General features: G+C 36.3%; 2 protein-coding genes and 1 pseudogene across 3 annotated transcripts in view; 1 reads left to right on the top strand and 2 right to left on the bottom strand.

Annotated features, from left to right (window-relative positions):
- The window catches only part of TMEM232 (transmembrane protein 232), a 192,868-nt gene extending 192,315 nt beyond the window's left edge, over positions 1–553 (bottom strand). Inside the window, exon 1 of one of the 2 annotated variants that reach the window (XM_066379914.1) lies at positions 528–553. The gene's annotated coding sequence lies outside the window, so the exon portion shown is untranslated. Of the gene's footprint in view, positions 1–433; positions 508–527 lie in introns of those variants that run through there. The other variant, XM_066379915.1, reaches the window with a different exon arrangement.
- Positions 554–6,917: 6,364 nt separating this feature from the next.
- LOC136404275 (periphilin-1 pseudogene) lies at positions 6,918–10,292 on the bottom strand (annotated as a pseudogene).
- A 1,930-nt stretch (positions 10,293–12,222) lies between these two features.
- Positions 12,223–21,155, top strand: part of SLC25A46 (solute carrier family 25 member 46) — a 36,057-nt gene continuing 27,124 nt past the window's right edge. Inside the window, exons 1-5 of the mRNA XM_066381985.1 lie at positions 12,223–12,632; positions 16,238–16,280; positions 17,584–17,641; positions 19,877–19,954; positions 20,374–20,474. Coding sequence (XP_066238082.1) covers positions 12,353–12,632; positions 16,238–16,280; positions 17,584–17,641; positions 19,877–19,954; positions 20,374–20,474 — 560 coding nt within the window. The 5' untranslated portion in view covers positions 12,223–12,352. The remainder of the gene's footprint in view (positions 12,633–16,237; positions 16,281–17,583; positions 17,642–19,876; positions 19,955–20,373; positions 20,475–21,155) is intronic.

A 21,155-nucleotide genomic window follows, 5' to 3' on the forward strand; every position in this document is an offset into this window, starting at 1 on the left:
GAAAAAAAAGTGGTTTTAACATTAATCCCTGGTGTCTTTTTTAAGCTCCAGTTAAAACAAGCTTAGAAAAGTACCCTATAAGAAACAATTTCTGAGAACTAGACCATGTTAAAATTATAGCAAGCCTTTGGATAGGTGACCTACATTAGGGAATACAAATTTAGACTAGAACCTTAAGGAACACAGGATAATGTGTCCAAAGACCATCAACAAGATATAATTCATTCAACACATTGTTGAGATAAGGTAAATAAGGAAATCCTACCATCACCTTTCCTCCACCTAGATATTGTTCTTAGCAGATAACCCTCTTCTAAAGATTTATTTCCTTTAAAAAAAAATCCTTGAGTTCCACATCCTCAAGGCACCCACCCCACAAACACACACACTTCGAATTTTTGAAAGAGAGAAAGAGATGAAGGGAAAAATTCACCAACTACAGAAGGACTTGATAATTGTTCAGCAAGACAAGTTGCCTCTTCTGAATTAAGTGTTGCCAGAAGGAAGACCTAGTACAGTACACTCACCGCGACACTCGAGGTCGCTGGGGCCCAAGACTGGTTGCTAAGGACGCCGAAGCCGCTGTTACGGCTGGAATGTTGCTCTTTCAGAGTCTTCTGACCAGGCTCAGCCAATAAGGAAGCACCTGTTAGTGCAAGTTCACCTTCCTTTCCCCGCCTTCACGGCATTTGTGTTCCATTTCGAACGAATAGAAGCAATTATGTGCGAAAGACCTTTATTAGCTTTAAAATACAATCATGAAGCACATAGTAATGATTCGATTTCAATCCTGTACATACGTTAGTTAGGTATCGGGGCAGTAGCTGCAGCGAGAATTGATGTGACAGTGATTCAGTGTCCCCAAAGTGTCTAAATACAGTACCTCCTCCAAAGCCTCGCCTCCCTCCCGCCCAGATAAATATCTAAATAAAAAATAAAAACAGTATACTTTCTGTACAAAGGTAGCTATATCTTTTAACTAAATAGTTTTTCAAAGATTCCTTTTACATAGAACATCTGTACCTGATAGTGGGTATACAAAGCATCCAGGGTGTTTTGCATGTACTAACCACAAGGGGGCGAATTTAAAATCAAAAGACCGTCCATTTTTTAAGATACTATCCAATAATATTTTTTAATTCAAATCCTCATAAAATACCCTTGTCTACCAATTGGCAAGCAACTTCAAATATTTCACAAATTTTTACAAGTTTTTTACTACAGAAAAGAACAATTCTGATTAAATTTAAAGTTAACACAGAAATTGTCCTTGTGAAGTAAATTGCCTTAAAATGTTAAGAACTTCAAAAAAAATTAACTGATGTAAACTTCAAATATATCAATTCTGAATTGTTTCTGTTATAATAAGCACCAGATAAGTCTTGTGATTTTGTAGCATAGTTTTATAGTTAAAGCAGAAAGTATTAATCCAACCCCACAGACTGTGCAGCACCAAGAACAAACTCTAAATTATGGACATTGAGTGATTATAATGTGTCAGTGTATGTTCAGTTATAAGAGATGTACCACTCTGGTTGGGGATCTTGATAAAGGGGGAGGCTATGCGTGTAAAGCGGAAGGGAATATATGGGAAATCTCTGTAACTCTCTCCCTCTTAATTTTGTGTGTGTGTGTGTGTGTGTGTGTGTGTGTGTGTGTGTGAATTCAACACTATTTTTCCTAGCAGGTAACTTGCACTCTCTTCTAAAGATTTATTTCCTTTAAAAAAAAATCCTTGAGTTCCACATCCTCAAGGCACCCACCCCCACAAAACAAATTAGTTCAGCCTGACCAGGTGGTGGCACAGTGGAAAGAGTGTCACCTGCAAGGCTGAGGATCCACATTCGAAATCCTGAGGTTGCCGGCTTGAGGAGTGCAGGGGCTCATCCGGCTTGAGCACGGGCTCACCAGCTTGAGTGCAGGTCTCTGGCTTAAGCGTGGGATCATTGACATTATCCCATTGTCACTGGCTTGAAGCCCAAGGTTGCTAACTTGAGCCCAATGATACCGGCATGAGCAAGCGGTCACTGGCTCAGCTGGAGCTCCTGGGTTAAGGCACATATGAGAAGTAATCAGTGAACTAAAGTGCTGCAACTACAAGTTGATGCTTCTCATTTCTCTCCCTTCTGTCTCTATGTCTCTCTCTGTCTCTATCTCTCTTGCTAAAATAATAATAACTAATTTTATAATAAATTTTAAAAAAAAATAAAAAAATTACAATATCTAACTCCAGGCTTCTCTGACATATGTTTCTCCCAAAAGATCAGTAAGTTGAGTGTAAGAACAAAAATTTAAGTAAGACTATAAAAGAACAAATATATAAATAATATTAATAATAATTAGTAAGTAAAAAAGTTCTTTTATTCAAAAATAAAAAACTTGAGACAATGAATCAAGAGAGCTGATCATATTTCAAATAAAATGAATATGGAAAGATTGCTGCACTTAAAAAGAACTTGGTGAGTTTTATTTAAAACTTTTTTCAGGGGATCTACGGGAAATGTTAAAGGCATAAAAATACAAACTCTTAAACAGTTTACTCACAAAGGAATAAAAAACAGGTTAATTAAAAATGTATTCTTCAAAATATAAAAAATCAGTTGATTCTACAGAGCATTTATAGAACAAAGCAACTACCCATCAATTCTATAAGGAATACAGCTACAGGATCTGCTTATGTAAGGAAAAATTTACAAATTCTTCCCCTACTTCCACTACATTTTAAGATTGAAGGGCAAATCAGTTAGACATTCATCAAAATTAAGAACTCCAAAAGGTAGAAGTTGTGACTGAAAAGAACTAATGTGGAGCCTGAAACCTGATATGCCTGAATAATTAATTTTCTCTTGGCCACAAAATGAAATGGCAGAACATTTTTGAAGGAGATGATACATTTATAGCTCATAACCCAAGTTAAAAAAATAAAGTATGAGAAAGGACTAGGGACATTTCTCAATTTTTATAAATGAGTGTAAAATAAAGATGTTTTCTTCTTATGGGATGGGGAAATTCAATTAGATTCTTACCTCAAACTATACAGGAAATGGTGGATCTCAACAAATACAAATATATAAACATGTTTTTAGTAGAGACCACTTAGTGGCATAAATACAGATCTCAGCAAATAGAATACCATAAATCTTTGAAGGAAATATTTTATTAAGTAGAAAAAATCTAGCCTCTTAGGTTACTGTATGCATTTTATGCAAGTACACTTCAAATCCAGTGTATGTGAGGGGGGAGGGGGAAGGATATGTGTGTTTTTGGAGAGTCAGAGTAAAGACTAAAATGATTTTAATGTCAACTTGGAAGAATAAACGGCACATTATCCTAAAATTTATGAAAAAGCACATGCAGAACGGTGTGGATTAATACACATTAAAACATTGTGAAACTTTTTATTGATTTGCATTTATATTTTAGAAATAAAATATTTTAAATATTTTTAAACACCATCCTTGAAAATGGTATACAGTCACATCACAGTACTTAATACAGTGACTTACACATAGTAGGTGCTTAATAAATATTGCTGTGTAAATTCTTGAAAAAACATGTAGATGACTTTTATTTTATCTTATGAGCTGAATTTATTCAATGTCAGACTTTCTGTGTAAAATATTAGTATAAATAAATAGCCTGCTTGTTATCTACTTCTGTTTAGCAAGTCAGGTCATTCTGTGTCAACTCTTGAAAACTGTCAAAACAGTCTACTATTCTTCACTTGTATTTTAATTCATTTAACTGAATAATGACTAAACATTTTTAAAACATTTATTAAACTATTTTATGGTTATAAATAGTTCTATCATACAATTCTTTTCAAAGAAAACTAATGCTTCAAATTTCTTTGTTAAGGAGAAAAGTAAAAAATTTAATCCATATCATTCTATTACTAATGGTGTGAAAATGTTTCTAATTATTAATTTTTAGTGCCTTCTATATCCTCTACATATTAATCATTATACAATGGTTAAATTATGATTTTAAAATATGAATACAAATTGTTTAATAATCTTCCCTTCAAAAGATGGAGTTGAATCTCTTCTTGTAGGGTTGGATTTAGTGACTTACTTCTAGAGAAGTTTCAGAAGTGATGAGATGCAATTAGGTCACAAAAGACAGTGCTTTTCTCTCTCTCTGACAATTTGCTTGGGGAATAAGCCAGTTGTTATGTCATGAGGAGACTAAACATTTCTATGGAAGAGCTCCACTTGATACGGAATTGAGACCTGACAACAAACAAGCAAGAAAAGGAGGCATTTCCCCTCCCCACCACAATGAACTGAATGAGAGATCTGAAGTGCATCCTCCAGGCCCAGTCAAACCCAGTGGAATCTTGACTGCAACTTCATGGGAGACCCTGAGTCAGACCTACTCATCTGAGCCACTTCCAAATTCTTGAACTACAGAAACTATGAAATAATAAATGTTATTTTCAGCTGATCAATTTGGGGGTAATTCACTATGCTATAACAAATAAAGAATACAAATATCAAACTATTTTTCTAATAAAATGCATATTGGCCACTTGTTGGGAAAATTTCTTGGGTCCAGAGATTTAAAAACAAAACAAAACAAAACAAAAACAGGCTGACAACTCTATCATTACCTCAAACTTTTATTAAGGGAATTTACATGGAAGGGGCACATTGGGCATGGATGTCCTCCACACCACTACATCACAGGTACTGCAGGATTATAAAGAATAGGACAGGATGGGCAGGAGTGCTGGAATGCAACCTGTATCACAGAAGGGGAAAATGTCTGACCTGCCCAGGATGGGGCAACAACCTGTTCCAAGAATCAGCATACCTGGAGCAGAGAAGAGGGGTCAGCCAGTCTCTGAAAGGGTTTAAGGGAAGCAATTTCTGTTCTGGCCTGGATCTAGTTGGACCTAGCCAGAGGGTCAGGCAGCTGGTCATGTCACTCAAGTCTGTCCTCCCTACCACTCTTTTTATTTTATTTTATTTTTATTTATTTATTATTATTATTATTATTTTGTATTTTTCTAAAGCTAGAAACCGGGAGAGACAGTCAGACAGACTCCTGCATGCGCCGGACCGGGATCCACCCGGCACGCCCACCAGGGGGCGACGCTCTGCCCACCAGGGGGTGATGCTCTGCCCCTTCGGGCTTTGCTCTCTTGCAGCCAGAGCCACTCTAGCGCCTGGGGCAGAGGCCAAGGAGCCATCCCCAGCGCCCGGGCCATCTTTGCTCCAATGGAGCCTCGGCTGCAGGAGGGGAAGAGAGAGACAGAGAGGAAGGAGAGGGGGAGGGGTGGAGAAGCAAATGGGCGCTTCTCCTGTGTGCCCTGGCCCGGAATTGAACCCGGGACTTCTACACGCCAGGCCGATGCTCTACCACTGAGCCAACCGGCCAGGGCCATACCACTCTTTTTAAATGCTGGAGAGAAATACATGTTTGAATTTCTGTGTTATCAATTTCACAAACTAGTGTGAAAATATACACTCTGGACCATTTCAGCATCCTTATTTTAGAAAGATTTTTAAAGAAACATAAGATGGCAGGACTTTGAAAGTGCTCTAGAGACCGCCAATTTAATGCTATGAACAAATTTAGTAATCTAAAAAGATATTTATTGCTGTCTCATAACTGAATCAATTCCATTGATTTTTTTCTAACATAATTTTTCTTCTTAGCAAAAACAACCTATCTTAAGACAAGTAGAAAATTCCAAGTAAAAAAATAAAATTCATGCCAACCTATATCCAGACATATAATTTTATCAATTTGGCATATAGCCTTTTATTGTGTACATATATTTATTATTATTTTTACAAAAGTAAAATCATGAAATACATAATGTTTTAAATTTAACATGAATGTCTTCACTTGTCAGTTAATATCTATTTCTGATGTAATCTTTAAAACACGCTGACACTGGCTCTACTTACCCCATTCGCCACTATCACTCCAGATCAGATCACTACTATCTTTTGCTCAGTAGTTTGCAATGGCTAACTTAGTATGGGAGGCTTCCTCCTTTGCCCCATAGTGAAGCCAGGGTGATCCTTTTAAATGGTCATTAAGGTCATCTTACTCATCTAAACAACAAAACAAAGAAAAACAAAAAATCCTAAATTCTTGTCCTTTACCCACAAAGCTCTAAAAAAATTGGCCCCTACCTTCCTTTGAGCTCTCAGTGACCCCTTGTTCACTGGTTGCCTAGTTTGTCATTAGGACCTTATATTTAGTTCTGCCTTGAAAAAATATTTCCCATATATTTATACATGGCTCCTCACTTCATTTAGGTCTGTTGAAAGTTAACTTCCTCAAAAATGACTTCTTTGACCACCCAATCTAAAAATTCTGCCTCTATAATTGAATTTTTATATATAATATGTATCACTTTTTTTAATTTGGAAAAAATGGATTTTGTTGTGACGTGTTTTTAAAGAGATTTAAGTGCTCTAGTTACCACAATGAGTATTTATACTCAAAGAAAATATTCTCTATGATATCAAAGTATTCAGTTTATTTGCATCTTAAACATATTAAAACTTACAAAGTCTGCGATAAGCAAGCAACAAGTCAATAAAATCACAATTTAGAATTCTAACATTTTCACATGGTATCATTGACTATGATATGTGAAAAGACTATAAATGTTTAAGTGGAATTATCTATAAAAATTAAACTAATGTGACCAAACAAAAGGTCACACACTATAGAAGACTACAGAACATGAATAAGTACAGAAAACTGTTTTCCAGGACTTGAAAAATTATTTGAGCCATCATCTTAAAGTGGGAAAAAATATCAGTATGAATTAAGAGGCTCTACATGTAGATAAAAAATTCTAATTAAAATAGGGCTATTTTAGATGTTTGATATTGGAAAGGTGGTCAACTATCAGAAAGTAACTCTATCACAAAAATCTATATGTTAAGAATTTACACAATCCAAGTAGAGGGGGATTTAGAAACATTTATTTTTCCCTGAGCAAGTAAATTTCTAAAAAAGCTCTCCATGTCTTGACGAGAGATATCATACTCTGCAATGAAATGCTTGAGTTCTTCAACATTTCCTATTTTATGTAAATTCTGTCTCACTGAAAACTGTATAGACTTTTCTAACGAAAGATCTTTTCCAATCAGTATTTTCACAACCATCCTAAAAGTTTCACGGTCTTGGTAAATCAGTTCAATCTCTTTTGTTTTTGCTATCACTTGAGAGCAACTGTTTAGCTGACTGTCTTCAAATAATTCTATGCCATCTGTTGCATTTGACTTAAGTTCTTCTGACTGATCAATGAACAGTGGTGCTGTGGATCCTGCCTCTTACTCAGAAATTTCAGGTAAGTTACTTTCATCTGCCTTCTCTAGCTTTTCAGCAGCCCACTTGCTTGCAGCCTCAGCAAGATCATTTTCAGTCTGCCTGAATGTATCTGAGCAAGTAAATTGCCTACTGGGTTTGTCTGAAAACTTGGGCGAAGGAACTGTTGAAGACCTTGAAGGTGAAATGGCTCTTGATGTTTTCTTTTTCTTTTTTTTTTTCTCAGTGAGAGGAGGAGAGATAGGGAGGCAGACTCCCACATGCTCCTCGACCAAGATCCACCCGGCAATCCCATCAAGGGCTGCCGGGGTCCAGCCCCAGGGGGGGGGGATCCAGGGGTCCCACAGGAGGAGACGGCATCGGCGAAATCGAGTGAGAGAGCCGGATTCTTTTCTTTCTCTTTATTCTCTGGTTAGCATTTACTGCCAGGCATCTCTGCCAAATGCTAGTATAGCTCCCTTTTTATACACACATACTGAGTTACAATTACATGGTGTTAATTATTGCTTCTGTTTCACTATGTTTACATGTTTCTGGATAGCAGTTAATTTATATCTATAAATTACAAACCAGGTAGCAAATCATTCAAAGTACAAAATAACTTGAATAGCGATAACAACATCGGTAAAAGCTTTTAAGGTATTAGTACTAATAGTTAACTAACTTTACTGCTGTTGTGAGTCAAGAGGCAGAGAGAGATTAGCAGACGAAATCATTAAGGACTAACAATGGACCACCACTTGCTTAGGTAAATGGCTTTGAGTTTATGCAGTGTCCTACTTTTTCTCACAAGATTCTAAAAGGCTTGCCTATAAAGAAATTGACATAACATTAAGAGTAGTTTTCACCCAAAGAAATACAGAGTGCACTTGCAAGATAGCCTAGTAGCAACATAATTTCAGAAGACATTAACTGTTATTACTTCTATGGACTCCCCTACATTCTTCTCATTATCAAAAAATCTTGGAAAGTATATAAATCTCATGAGAACATCTCACTGAGAAAGCCCAGCAATTGCCTTTAGTCAAAAGACAATTCCCTTAGTAAAACATTCTTTTCTTGCCGACTGCGCTCTCATCCTAGGCCACACAATGGACCATTCTACTATACCTTACCTAAGATACTATTGTCTAGTCAAATATTACTTATTTATTATATTTAAACACTAGTTAAGTTCTGACTCTATTCTTCTCAGAGTGTACTACTATCTGCAGATCAAATAAGCAAGAAGAAAGGAATGTTTCTTTACTCTATCACATGAAAAGGCTAGGGAGGAAAAATGTTGAATTAAGTGAAGGCTGAAAGGCGCTCTGTGCACAGCCACTGCCTCCTACCCATTCACAAGTCACAATCTATTCTTTCTAACATGATTAAGAAGGAATTCTCCTATAGACTTAACCCTTTACGAGGGATATCATAGCCAGCCTCTTATGTCTATGAGCCCAGTTCAAGGGGCTTACAGGCTTTTCTGTGGAACTCACACCCTCTGTCTCATTTCCAAAGAAATTACTACGAATCTATAGGGAAAGCACGGTACTATTATCCCTGTGCCACAAATAATAGCACACACCCAGAAGAGGGGGGATATAAGGCCAGATTAATTCAAAAAGTCAAAGGGGGAAGTATCGTTGTGTCTCTCCTTTGGGTGACTTCGTCAACCCGCAGCCATTGGTCTTCTCTGCTGTGACTTTGTCAATCAGCAGTTTTTGATCTTCTTCTGCTGTGACCTTGTCAGCCAGCAGTTGTGGGTCTTCTCCTGCTCTGACCTTGTCAGCCAGCAGTTATGGGTCGGCTCCCGACAAAGGGCCAATGATCTAGTACCAAGCTATTTTCAGCACCTGAAGCTGATGTGTTTCAACGTAGTTACCCTCAGTGGCCAGGGCCATGCTGGTATCAATTGAGCCACTGGCTGCAGGAGGGAAAGAGGGAGAGGAGGGGGAGAGGGAGGGGGAAGAAGCAGATTGTTGTTTCTTCTGTGCCTTGACCAGAAATCAAACAGGGACATCTATGCCATAGGCCACCAGGGCTTTTGATGTTTTCAAAGATTGAACAGGTCTCTTTTACTTCTATGTTAAGACTGATGGAAAGAATAAGTTTTGCTTCTTTCTGGAGAATACCTTCTACTACTGACACTAGAGCCAGATTTACTGTGTGGAGAATCCTTTCTTCCTACAGGAAAGTCTCTGAAAAAGGGAGTTTCTCTTTTATGAGGAGACCAATCTCTCACATAATGTGAAATGTAGAAACTTTTTCTTTTAAAGCCATATTTTATGTCCCTGTATTCAGGCTGGGTGATGACTTCCAGAATAATGTCTTGTCCACTTATAGCCATATTCATCTCCTCTGTGTGATGGACCACTTCTTCGACCATGAGAAAAACTGTGGCCTTCATCACAGTCTCAGTGATCAACATCACTGGAATATCTATTGTAGCTTCCTCCATAAAGTCTGTGAGCAGTTATGGTTTCTTTGACTACCCTGTATATGTGGTAGTCAACTCATCACTGTTCACTGCAGGCTATTACCTGTCATTTTCTGACACTGTGTTATGTTTGTTTCATTATTTGACAGGATATATTTGTCATCTTTCCAACTAGAATGCCAGTTCCAACAATGCAGGGACTTAACCTGGCTTATTTATCACTCTGTCTTCATTGTTTAGAACAGGACTTGTCACAGATAGGTGCTTAATAAATATATTTTGATTAAAGGAACATATGGATATACTATTTTAATAATGAATAATAATTACTTGATATCTAGAATTCTGACAATTTTTATTATGAGCAATTATGTCATGAACATGTGCATAAGTAATTATGTACATCCTGTATGTTTTCTAAGATTTAGAAATCAAAAGATATGATCATTTTTATTACTTTCGATACGTATTGCCAAACAGCCCATCAAAAAGTTATACCAATCCAGAAATTAATGAGAGCTTTCTTTTCACCTTGCATGACAATGTATGTTTACCTTTTAAACATTGTCATTGTCATTTTTATAGGGAAAATTATTATTTAAATGTGCCTTTCTCCAATTACTAGAGGGCAGGCATTTTTTTTTCATATAACTATTATTTATTTCCATTTCATTTTTATGACTTAACTCTTCATGTTCTTTGCTCACATTTTTACTATGGTAATTTTCCTTTATTGGTAAGAGCTCTTTTTACAATGAAGTGACCCATTGCCAATCATGTTAAAATGTGACATTTCCCAGTTTGTGACTCACTTTTCAAATTTGATTAAAATTTGTTTTCTTTTTTGTTTACCATGTAGAAATTTAAATTTTCTAGTCAAAATGATGTCTTTCCTTACACGTCTTTTGACTTTACTGTCACTTTTAGAATAATTTTCAATCTATTTGAAAAATATCACCCATTATTTTTCCCTACATTCAATATATATTTTTAAATTTTATTTATATATTTTAGAGAGAGAGAGAAGAAACGTTGATCTGTTCCTGTATGTGCCCTGACGGCAGATGGAACCTGCAACCTTTGCATATCCAGACAGTGCTCTAACCAACTGTGCTATCCTGCCAGGGCTAGTCAATATTTTTTAAAAAAGAGAAAAATATAATATATTATAGCTAACATTTACTTGGGAATATGCTGAGGTGGCACTGTTGTTTCTTCTCTCAACTAGCTACCCAGTTGTCCTTTTAATAATTCATCCTTTCTTCACTGATATGGATGTAAAAATATAAGCCGCCATTGCTTTTATATCAAAAGCACAGAAACACACATCTTTTTCTCCTCCTTTTAATAAACAATAACATTTTGGTCCTGAGCCAACCATATCCTTGAGCCAACATTCCTAAGAAACAGAGAAGTATTTTTAGATTGATATGTCCTATAACTAATTTAATATTGGTTACCTAGTAATTTGGTATTATTACTCAAGTAATATCAGATACACTTTTTAAGGGAGAGACTACAAACATTTGCCCAAGCCCCATCACAACCCAATTTAAGAATGTCAACCCACTCAAGGCGCATTAGACTACCACTTTAATTAAAGGTTTGCTTCTAGAAGATTGAGAATAGTGCGTCAGGCTTCTCTTCTTGGAATACTTGGCTTCAGTGAGGAAGACGGGACACAGGAAGAACCCATGGTAGGCTCAATCAGATCTAGGGAGAGAGATTCTGCCCGAAGAGTCCATGGAGCTGATGAAAACAGGTAGTAGGGTCACTTTAATTTTCCAACTAAGGTATCGATTTTTAAACATTTTAATTACCCTTAATGACTTAGATGCACCAGAAAATATAGAAAACGATTTGTAGTTGTTTTGTGCCCTTAGAAAAGCAAAATGCTTAATTCCTTAGTCCCAGTAAATAGTTTACATTCATATGAGGCCGGGGGGCAGGAGGGAGGAGGACGGGAGAGGAGGTTTTCTTCCTGGGCCTCTTTTTTTAATGCTTGCTTAAGAGGTCCATAGCACATTCGCATTCACGGGCCGAACCTCTCCCAATAGCTTTTACCCAAAACGCCAATTGCGGAGGCAAAGCTAGATGTAATGTTAGAACACCCTGCAGCTCGAACCTTTAAATAACTCCCCCGTGGCAGGTGAGGTATGAGAAAGAAAAGACCTAGATCCAGGACCCTTGTGTGGAGCGGTGACATTTCTGGCTGAGATTTCAGCAAGTCAGATGCAGCGAAGCGTTAGTTGTATCTCCCTATGAAACATCTTTATTCGACATCTTCTCTTCGAGGCCGCATCTCCCATCCCTATTTCCTTACGGCATTTCTTTGATGCTGTGTTCCGTCAACTCTACGGTTATCTCACAACCTCCCTAAGAGCGACTGTAAACGTTGGCCCTACTTGACCCGCTCGTCCCCCTAGCAACCGCGTCTCAAATGAGCGCCGGAAAAGGCTACAGTCACGTGCTCTCAGAACTTCCGGGTCTCAACGTGACTTCCGGTTGTCAATTACCCCGGACGCGGCGGCGGCAGCAGAGGAGGAGGAGGAGGGTCGATGTAGCCCAAAGTCGCCGTGGCTCCAGTGGTGGTGGGCTCCGCGTGGGCAACCTCATCCTGCCCCGTCTGCGATGCATCCGCGGCGCCCGGACGGCTTCGATGGCTTGGGCTATCGCGGAGGTGTCCGGGAAGAGCCGGGCTTTGGTGGAGCTTTCCCTGCAAGGTCCTTTAGCTCCGCGTCGGACCTGGGCCACTGGGTGACCACTCCCCCAGACATTCCGGGTAGCCGCAACCTGCACTGGGGCGAGAAGAGCCCGCCCTACGGCGTGCCCGCCCCCTCCACCCCGGAGGGCCCGGCGGAGGAGTCCTTTCCTGGCGGCAGCGGCGGCAGCGTGCCGGGGCAGAGCAGCGGTGAGGGTCGCGGGGAGAAAGGTGGGGTGGGTGGAGTGGTGGAGCGGCCCGCGGACCCCGGAAGCCGCACGGAGGGTCCCGCTTTCCGGGCCTCGAGCTCTGTCGCGCACCACACCCTGTGTCCTCCCTGCGTCCTCTGCCCTTGAAGCGGGCCTCCTTTCTCTTCACCCAAATGTTTCCTCCGGGATCACCTCCAAATAAGACACCTGTCTTGGCTATGGGCTGCGTGGTAGGAATTTCTAAGTTCTAAAGGTTTGATGTATTTACAGCCCATGATCTAAAAGAGAAAAGGAACTTGGATTATTTATCCTTTAATGGAAATCATATGAACAATAAATGACCTCCGCATTTAATTTATGAAATTAATTGTCACTGTGTTTTGCAAAGAGTTTTTCAGCATAGGCGGCTTGGACTCAAACCTGGCTCTGCCACTCTTTAAGAGCTGGAATATTTTGTAAACGTCTGTGAGCCCTCAGTTTTCTCATTTTTAATTAATGTGGATAGAAGAATAACAGGGTTTTTAAAGTGTTAAATAAAATGAGGTGTAAGTAATGGGTAGCACGGTATGGGATACATAGTAGGCTAAAATTTTTTGTTTCCTTTTCCCTTCTGATCAGGAGTTATTTTCTAGATTCCAGACTACCCCCTGCCATCAAACCCCTTTTTGATAGAAAGGAAAATGTTTATACTTTCCCATTTTCTTCTATTAACACTTAATAGCAAATTGAGCTTCACTCATATTAATTTACTTGAAATACATATAGAAGTTATGATTTTACTTTTTTTATTTTAAAGGGCTGAAGTAATACTTTTCTACTTATATAAATTACAGTATAGATCCTAAATTAATCACCCCATGGGAGCTCTATAAAGATTTATGTAATTGAGGACTATACCCACCTTCTGTTTTTCTTTTTCTGACCTAAAAATTTCAGTCACACCATAAATCATTGATACAATTTTAAGATAAAACTGAATTCAAGATGTAATTATTGTCTGTAGGATGTCAGAAGACCTCTGTGTTTTAATCGCAGTACTGTGTAATTTAGATATTCTCAACATCTTTTTACTCATAAAATGGAAATAACAGTTACCTCTTCCCATTTTTCTGAAATTGTTAGGTTATATTATTAAATATTAAGTATATTTTTATATTTAATTTTATTCTGAAATAAAGCTCTTTTTAATTGACGTATAGTCGACACAATATATTATATTGGTTTTGGGTATACAACATCATGAGTTTTTGCATTTGTATACCTTACAAAGTGATCACCACAAAAAGTCCATTATCCATCTGTAAAGTATATTTTAGATAAAAGTTTTATTCTCATTTTTTCTATTTTGACTTAGAGGTACAATAATCTTTATTTGATTTGGGTCAACTAGGAGAAATAGACTTTTAATATAGTCTGGTGAGCAAATGATTTGGAAGATGATGAGTGATTTAGTGTTGTACAATTGGCTTGTTCACTCTGTCTAGTTTTCTTTCTATTGGTCCCAAAAAGCACCAGAAGGTTATAAATAATTCAGAATGCATATGGTTGCTACACAGTTACCTTCTTAATTAGTAAAGTTTATGTTATCTTTTCATAATTTATGCATTGATGGTTACAGTGAGGAGGTCTTAATGAAACCAGGGTTCTTTTAGCAGTGGTAAGATGCTGGTGAGTCTAACTTTCCTAGGAAGTGAGAAGCTGAGAGCTTTACACAGATAACAGTAGTAAAACCTTACTGCCCTCCAGAAAATATGGCATTTTCTGTTAATATTAGGGCATGACCAGTATATGCAAAAGGAGGAAAGCTGAAAGGGGGAAAGTACCTTAACTTGGGCAAAAGAAGCTTCTATCTTACTTGTACATTTTTCAAAATAAGGGTGAACCAAATAGTTTCCTCAGAGATATGTTTACATGACCTTGTGCTAGAGAAATTGTGAGGTTGCTGCTTCATCTAAAAGAGAGAGCCTGACCAGGCGGTGGTGCAGTAGATAGAGCATTGGACTGGGACGCAGAGGACCCAGGTTCAAAACCCCGAGGTCACTGGCTTAAGAGTAGGATCATAAACATGACCCCATGATTGCTGGCTTGAGCCCAAAGATCACTGACTTGAAGCTCAAGGTCGCTGGCTTGAGCAAGGGGTCTCTTGCTCTGCTGTAGCCTCCCATTCAGTGCACGTATGAGAAAGCAATCACTGAACAACTAAGGAGCTGCAACAAAGAATTGCTGCTTCTCATCTTTCCTGTCTGTCTGTCCCTATCTGTCCCTCTCTCTGTCTCTGTCACACACACACACAACAGATAAAAGTGAGGGATAGAGAAAAGGATGAGAGAAAATTATCCCTTGTGAATATTATATTACAGCTGAAATTTGATGACTAGTCCCCTGGAGTTCTGAGACTTCATCATCATGATTTTGAGATTTTTAGTCAAGGAGAAAAATTTTTTTCTTTTTTTTTTTTTTTTTTTCTTTTTTTCCCTTTTTCCCCGAAGCTGGAAACAGGGAGAGACAGTCAGACAGACTCCCGCATGCGCCCGACCGGGATCCACCCGGCACGCCCACCAGGGGGCGATGCTCTGCCCCTCCGGGGCTTCGCTCTGTTGCAACCAGAGCCACTCTAGCGCCTGGTGCAGAGGCCAAGGAGCCATCCCCAGCGCCCGGGCCATCTTTGCTCCAATGGAGCCTCGGCTGCGGGAGGGGAAGAGAGAGACAGAGAGGAAGGAGAGGGGGAGGGGTGGAGAAGCAGATGGGTGCTTCTCCTTTGTACCCTGGCCAGGAATCGAACCCGGGACTTCTGCACACCAGGCCGACGCTCTACCACTGAGCCAACCAGCCAGGGCTGAAAATTTTTTTTCTGCTTTTATATTTGCATAGGAATGTTTTTAGCTGTAAACTTTTCTAATAATTCTATAGAGTGACCATCAGGGATAGCACATATGTTCCCAGTAATGGATCACAGAGACCCAATAAACAGCTACTCTCAAAATATTTAAAATTTGAGGAGATAAAGAAAAAGAGCCATATTTATCTATTTACATTACTCTAAATACTCATTCAGTTTAACGATTTTGTGGTGTGTTACTTATGACTTGGTTTAACATAGATGTTCGCCACTAAGTGAATGACTCATTTTACAACATGGGAGATAAAGTTGCTGTATCAGTTAGAGCCTTCTATAGAAAAAAATTTATATTTGTAGTTAGTCAGAAGTTGAGAACGGGTAGCTCTTAGGTTCTACCTGCAGACATGTTTTATTTAACCCACATGGTGCTTTAATACTTTTTAAAATAGTTGCCAATATTTTTTAGTTGGAAGTTTCTACATAAAAATGAAAAGATCTTTTTATAAAAACCACAGTTTAGACCCTGAGCTCACAGTCCCACATTGCAATAGTGAATTGGACCTGAAAAGCAGTTGTGCCTTGCAGCTTCCCACAAGCCCCAGCAGAAGCCTTCACTCATTCAAATGACTTTCCTGACCTCTGTGGGAGTTTGACTTTGGGACTGGAGCTCAGATAAATATCTATAATGTTAATTTTAAAAAATATATTTTTGTTTTTACAGTAAATCAAAATATTGATTATGAGTAATCTTATTTCTTCTATTTTAGAACAGTTGAGTCGATTTGCTGGATTTGGTATTGGACTTGCAAGGTAATTTATCTAAAGATTTTTAATTTAAGTTTTTATTTAAAATTTTTAATGTAATAGTAAATGATTAGTAGTGTTTCCTTTAGATTGATTCTTTATAGTGGTAGATTCAATATTGAATTTTTAGCAGAAAACAATGATTTTTTAAAATTTTTTTAAGTTGAATTTTTTTCCAGTAAGGACAAAGAATAGTAATTGAATTTTATAATCACAAAATAATTTTGGAAGGAATGTTCTAACACTGTTCATGTGTCTATCCAAAGAAAAAATCAAATCTAATCTAATCCCCTCCAAAAACCAAGTAACTTTACATTGAACCTTCTTCCTAAAAAATTGAATTATAACAAGATATTTAGCAACGTAGATTCTAGGTTTTGTTTACAATCAGTATTTAATGAATATCATTACTATTTTTATTTCTAATGATTATTTTGTGTAAGAAAAGCCTCTAGTCTTGATCATGTGATCTTTAGTGAATACTGTCTCAAAAATATTGGAATTGCACAAAGATTGACATATGCTAGAATAACTCATTGTTTTAAACATATTACGAAAAAAATCTTATTTGTAAGATTAAATTTGGGGATGTTAATGTCAATAAAAATAAAATTTATGTATTAAAGTTTTCCTTCTAAAATTAATTTTTCTTTAGCCTCACTATTTATATTTAAAGCCATTATTCATTTGGTATATGGTATTATTTTCATATGTATATATATGCTTGAGTGTGTGTGTGTGCAAGCACACCCATGCAGGCATGTTTCACTGTTAGTACTTAATTAAGCCATAGTTGTTAATAGTTTGTGGGGAATGTTTTCAGAAGAACTATTTTATACATAAAATAGCAGTCAGTTAACATGGTCATTGAAATCCTTTTAACTTAAGCACAAAGTACATCAAACCCAAAATCTATAGAATAAGATTCCTGAAAAAAAGCCATTTACTCTTTTTGATAGGAACTTTGTGCATAAGACATTTTCAGAAATGGCTGTTTAAATTGTCTAGGAAAGGAGTTTCCCATATTATATATACAGAAATGTAATTTTTATCTTTATGCTATTTTTATTAGTACTATATTTCGTTTCCCTTGCCTACCAGTTTTCAGATCTGGCTTTAATTCTTTTCATGTTGAATTTTGTTATTGGCACAGTGATTTACAAACATGTCTATATTTTTTTAATCTTTATTTTAAGAATGGGAAACAAAATAATGCATGATTTTTTAAGCAAAAATAATTTCAGATAAACAAATGTTATAAATTAAATTTTGGCTGTGATATATATATTAATAAATTATTATTTTGTAGTCTCTTTACAGAAAATGTACTGGCTCATCCTTGCATTGTTTTACGCCGCCAGTGTCAGGTAAATATACTTCCTATGACTTTCTAAACAATAATCCTAACCCTGATTTGAGGTACAGAATTCAGATAAATGGCTAAGACCTTATAACCAATATTCCTTGTGAAATGTACCAAAATCTATAATTTGTCAAGTTCTCAAATTTTGGTCTTTAATAAACCTCTTAAGTCTTAAAAATTAAGGTCTCCAAAAAACATTTGTTTATATTGATTATTTCTATCAATATTTACATTTCAGAAATCAGAACTGGGAAAAATTTAATATATTATTTTTTAATTCATTAAAAAAACCATTAGATATTAAGATATTAACATAATACTTTTATGAAAAAAAGCATTTTTTCCCAAATATCTTTAATATCTGGCATAATGTGAAAGACAGTCAGATTTTCACATCTGCTTCTGCAGTCTATCTGTTGCAATATATTGTTTTTGAAAGAAATAATGTCTAACCTTATACACGTGTATATTTGAAAATGGAGTATTTTATATTTATTTTAGATAGTTGGTAGATATTCTTTTTTGATACTGCATTGAAACTTAATAAGTAGTAATTTCTTGAAGATTATTTGCAATGTGAAATCTGAAACCACATCCATTAACTTTTTTATGCTGTTACATGAAAACCTGTTGATCTATACTGCATGTTGAATGGATTTTTACCCACATGTGATTTTGTTACATCATGTATTGATTAACTAAAAAATATTGATTTATTGAGTTATATAGGTCTTCTGAAAGATCTATCATCTTTTGATTATACGGTATTAAATAAAAAGAAAAAACACCACCATTAAAATAGCTACAAATCTCACAGAGAACGGTTTCAGTGTTGCTTAGCTCTTGATGGTGGCTACAGATTTTCCAGAATTTGAATTTTTGTTTGTATATACTCAAATACATCATTGGCAACAAATACTATTGTTTTGGGGTTTTTCAAATCAATAAGCTTACTTTATTAGTTTTTAAAAACATGTCTGTTCTAAGTGTGAATAACTATTGTCTATCAGTTTTGCTAGAAGAAATGGTGTTCCATAAAAAAAAGTGGCTTAGTTTAGGCTAGTTTAGGTCCAATGCAGCTTTATTGGACACATGCTTTCCCTCAAAACAGACATCTTACCTCATTATACAACACACAAAATATTAATTATAAAAACAATGTATGCCCAAGGATCAAGATTTTATAAAATTTATATATTTACTGCTTCAGCAAGGACATTCTTTAGTGAAAGTGGCTTTTTCTTCCCTATAAATGAATGAGATGAAGAATATAATTAGTACAAAAATACAGTTTGGCACCATTGTCTTGATTCATGCTAAGGAGTTAGCTATTTACTCATCTCTGCTTTTGTACTATTATTGAAAAAATGTCAACACAAGTAAAAAGATAAATTATGTCTTAGTCTCAAGAAAGTAATTTTTAATTTGTCAATTCCCTTAAAGACCCTTGGGGTCCACAATGACAAAAACTCTATAATATAACTTATCTTTGAAAATTGCATTAGAAAAGATGTAAATAATTACAAATTAAGCTGTTCATGCTTAGCACCAAAAAATAAATGTATATAGAGAAATGGCCATTTAAAAGCATGAATAGTTGTATATACCCCAAAACAGTGAATTTCAGGCATATATTTTATAAATGTTGACACTATTACATTGTGGTCTAGCATATACATATACAGTATATGTGTGTAACTTTTAAAAAGTTATATGAAATAATACCTTTGGAATATATGATGTATCTTAGTACTTTAAAAAAATTTTTTTTTACTTAATAAGTATTGGTTCTGAAATACTTCATACTGATTTTATTGATACTGATTTACTAACTGTATATAGCTTATAGTTTGAAGACGACTAGCCATTGGGAGACACAAAGCTCCTGTGCCCCGAGGTCTCTGTGGTTCCTCTGTTAAAGAGCATCAACTGTTGGCCACACTGAATGTAACTCGAGTATTTAAGGAAACAAATATCAAACAATAAGGCCTTTATTATATATTCTATATTACTGTGTATATTGTATATTGATTTTCAGGGTTATATTTATGTAACCATGTATACTTTTTAAAAGTAAGTTATTGAAAGCACGTTCAAGAGTTATTTTACTTATGTGTAATTTATGCTGACTTTAGAATTGAACTTCTGTTTATGCTGTGACTCCACAGTATATCTTTCATGTCCTTGTAATTTCTTATCAAAACAATGACAAAATAATCATGAAATCTCTCTTTTACAGGTTAATTATCATGCTCGACATTATCATCTCACTCCTTTTACAGTCATCAATATTATGTACAGCATCAACAAAACTCAGGTGATACTTAGTCTAGATTTGATTAAAGCTAAGTGGCATTGGCCTTGGTAATAATTAAAGCAGTAATAATTCCATCCTAAGTCTAGTATGAAAACTAATGTAAGATGATGGCATCTTTTTGGTATCACTGAAAAATCAGTGAGTTTACACCCCTCCCAAAATTGATTAAATATTAAGGTTATTTAATCACTATTAGAGATGTTTAATTAATTGTAATGTTTATCTTGACCTAAACGTAATCTATCCAACAAATATTACATAAGGTTAGAAATTAAGTTAGTTGTAGTTTGGTACTACTGTTATTTTGAATAATGCTTCATTGGAATTATCAATAAACATTCCATATCAAGTTTAATTAAGACCTTTGTGTTTCTTATTTAGGCATTAACAGAAATAACAATACATTTTGTTCATTTTAGGGACCAAGGGCCCTTTGGAAAGGAATGGGAAGCACATTTATTGTCCAGGGAATCACACTTGGAGCAGAGGGAATTATCAGTGAATTCACACCTTTACCAAGGTACCTTTTTGGTATTTTTTCAATATATATGTCATATTAAAAATATGACAAAATATGATCGTTCCTAAAAATACCTTGAATTTGAAAACTTGACTGGCCTGAAGTAGCTAAGAGAAGAAACAGAATATAAGTTTAATTGATTATATCTTATTGAATTAGTATGTGATAAAGAAAATGCTTTCTGGTGTAGCATCTACTGAGATACATCTTTCAGCTCCTACTGCTGTGTCAGCAAAACTGTCAGGTACAAACATGAGTATGTGAGCAGTTCCTGCTCTTCACGTAGCCAGTCTAGTGAAGGAGATACATGTAAGCAAATTACACTACTTCGTGTTTAGTGCTATAATTAAACAAAACCATTTCAGAGCCCAAGGAATACTTTGCATAGACTTATTGTCAAGGATTTCAAAAAAGAACTGAAATCTGAGCTAGATCTTGAATTATGAATAGGAATTGACTTGGCAGAGGAGAGAATTCTGAGTAGAGGTGACACCATGCCCACTGGAGGCTGGAAGGTGTGGGTACTAAGTGTCTTATGCTTGAGAATAGTGGGCATGTATGCAGTGGAACAGCAGGAAAAGAGGCTGAGGTGCTAGCGGAGGCATGACAGTGCCTTTGTAAGGGACTTAGGCTTTATTTTCTGTGGAACTAGAAATCGAATGTGGTTGTTTTGTTTTTCTT

Source organism: Saccopteryx leptura, chromosome 4 (assembly GCF_036850995.1).
Source record: "Saccopteryx leptura isolate mSacLep1 chromosome 4, mSacLep1_pri_phased_curated, whole genome shotgun sequence".
In the NCBI taxonomy this organism is placed as follows: Eukaryota; Metazoa; Chordata; class Mammalia; order Chiroptera; family Emballonuridae; genus Saccopteryx; species Saccopteryx leptura.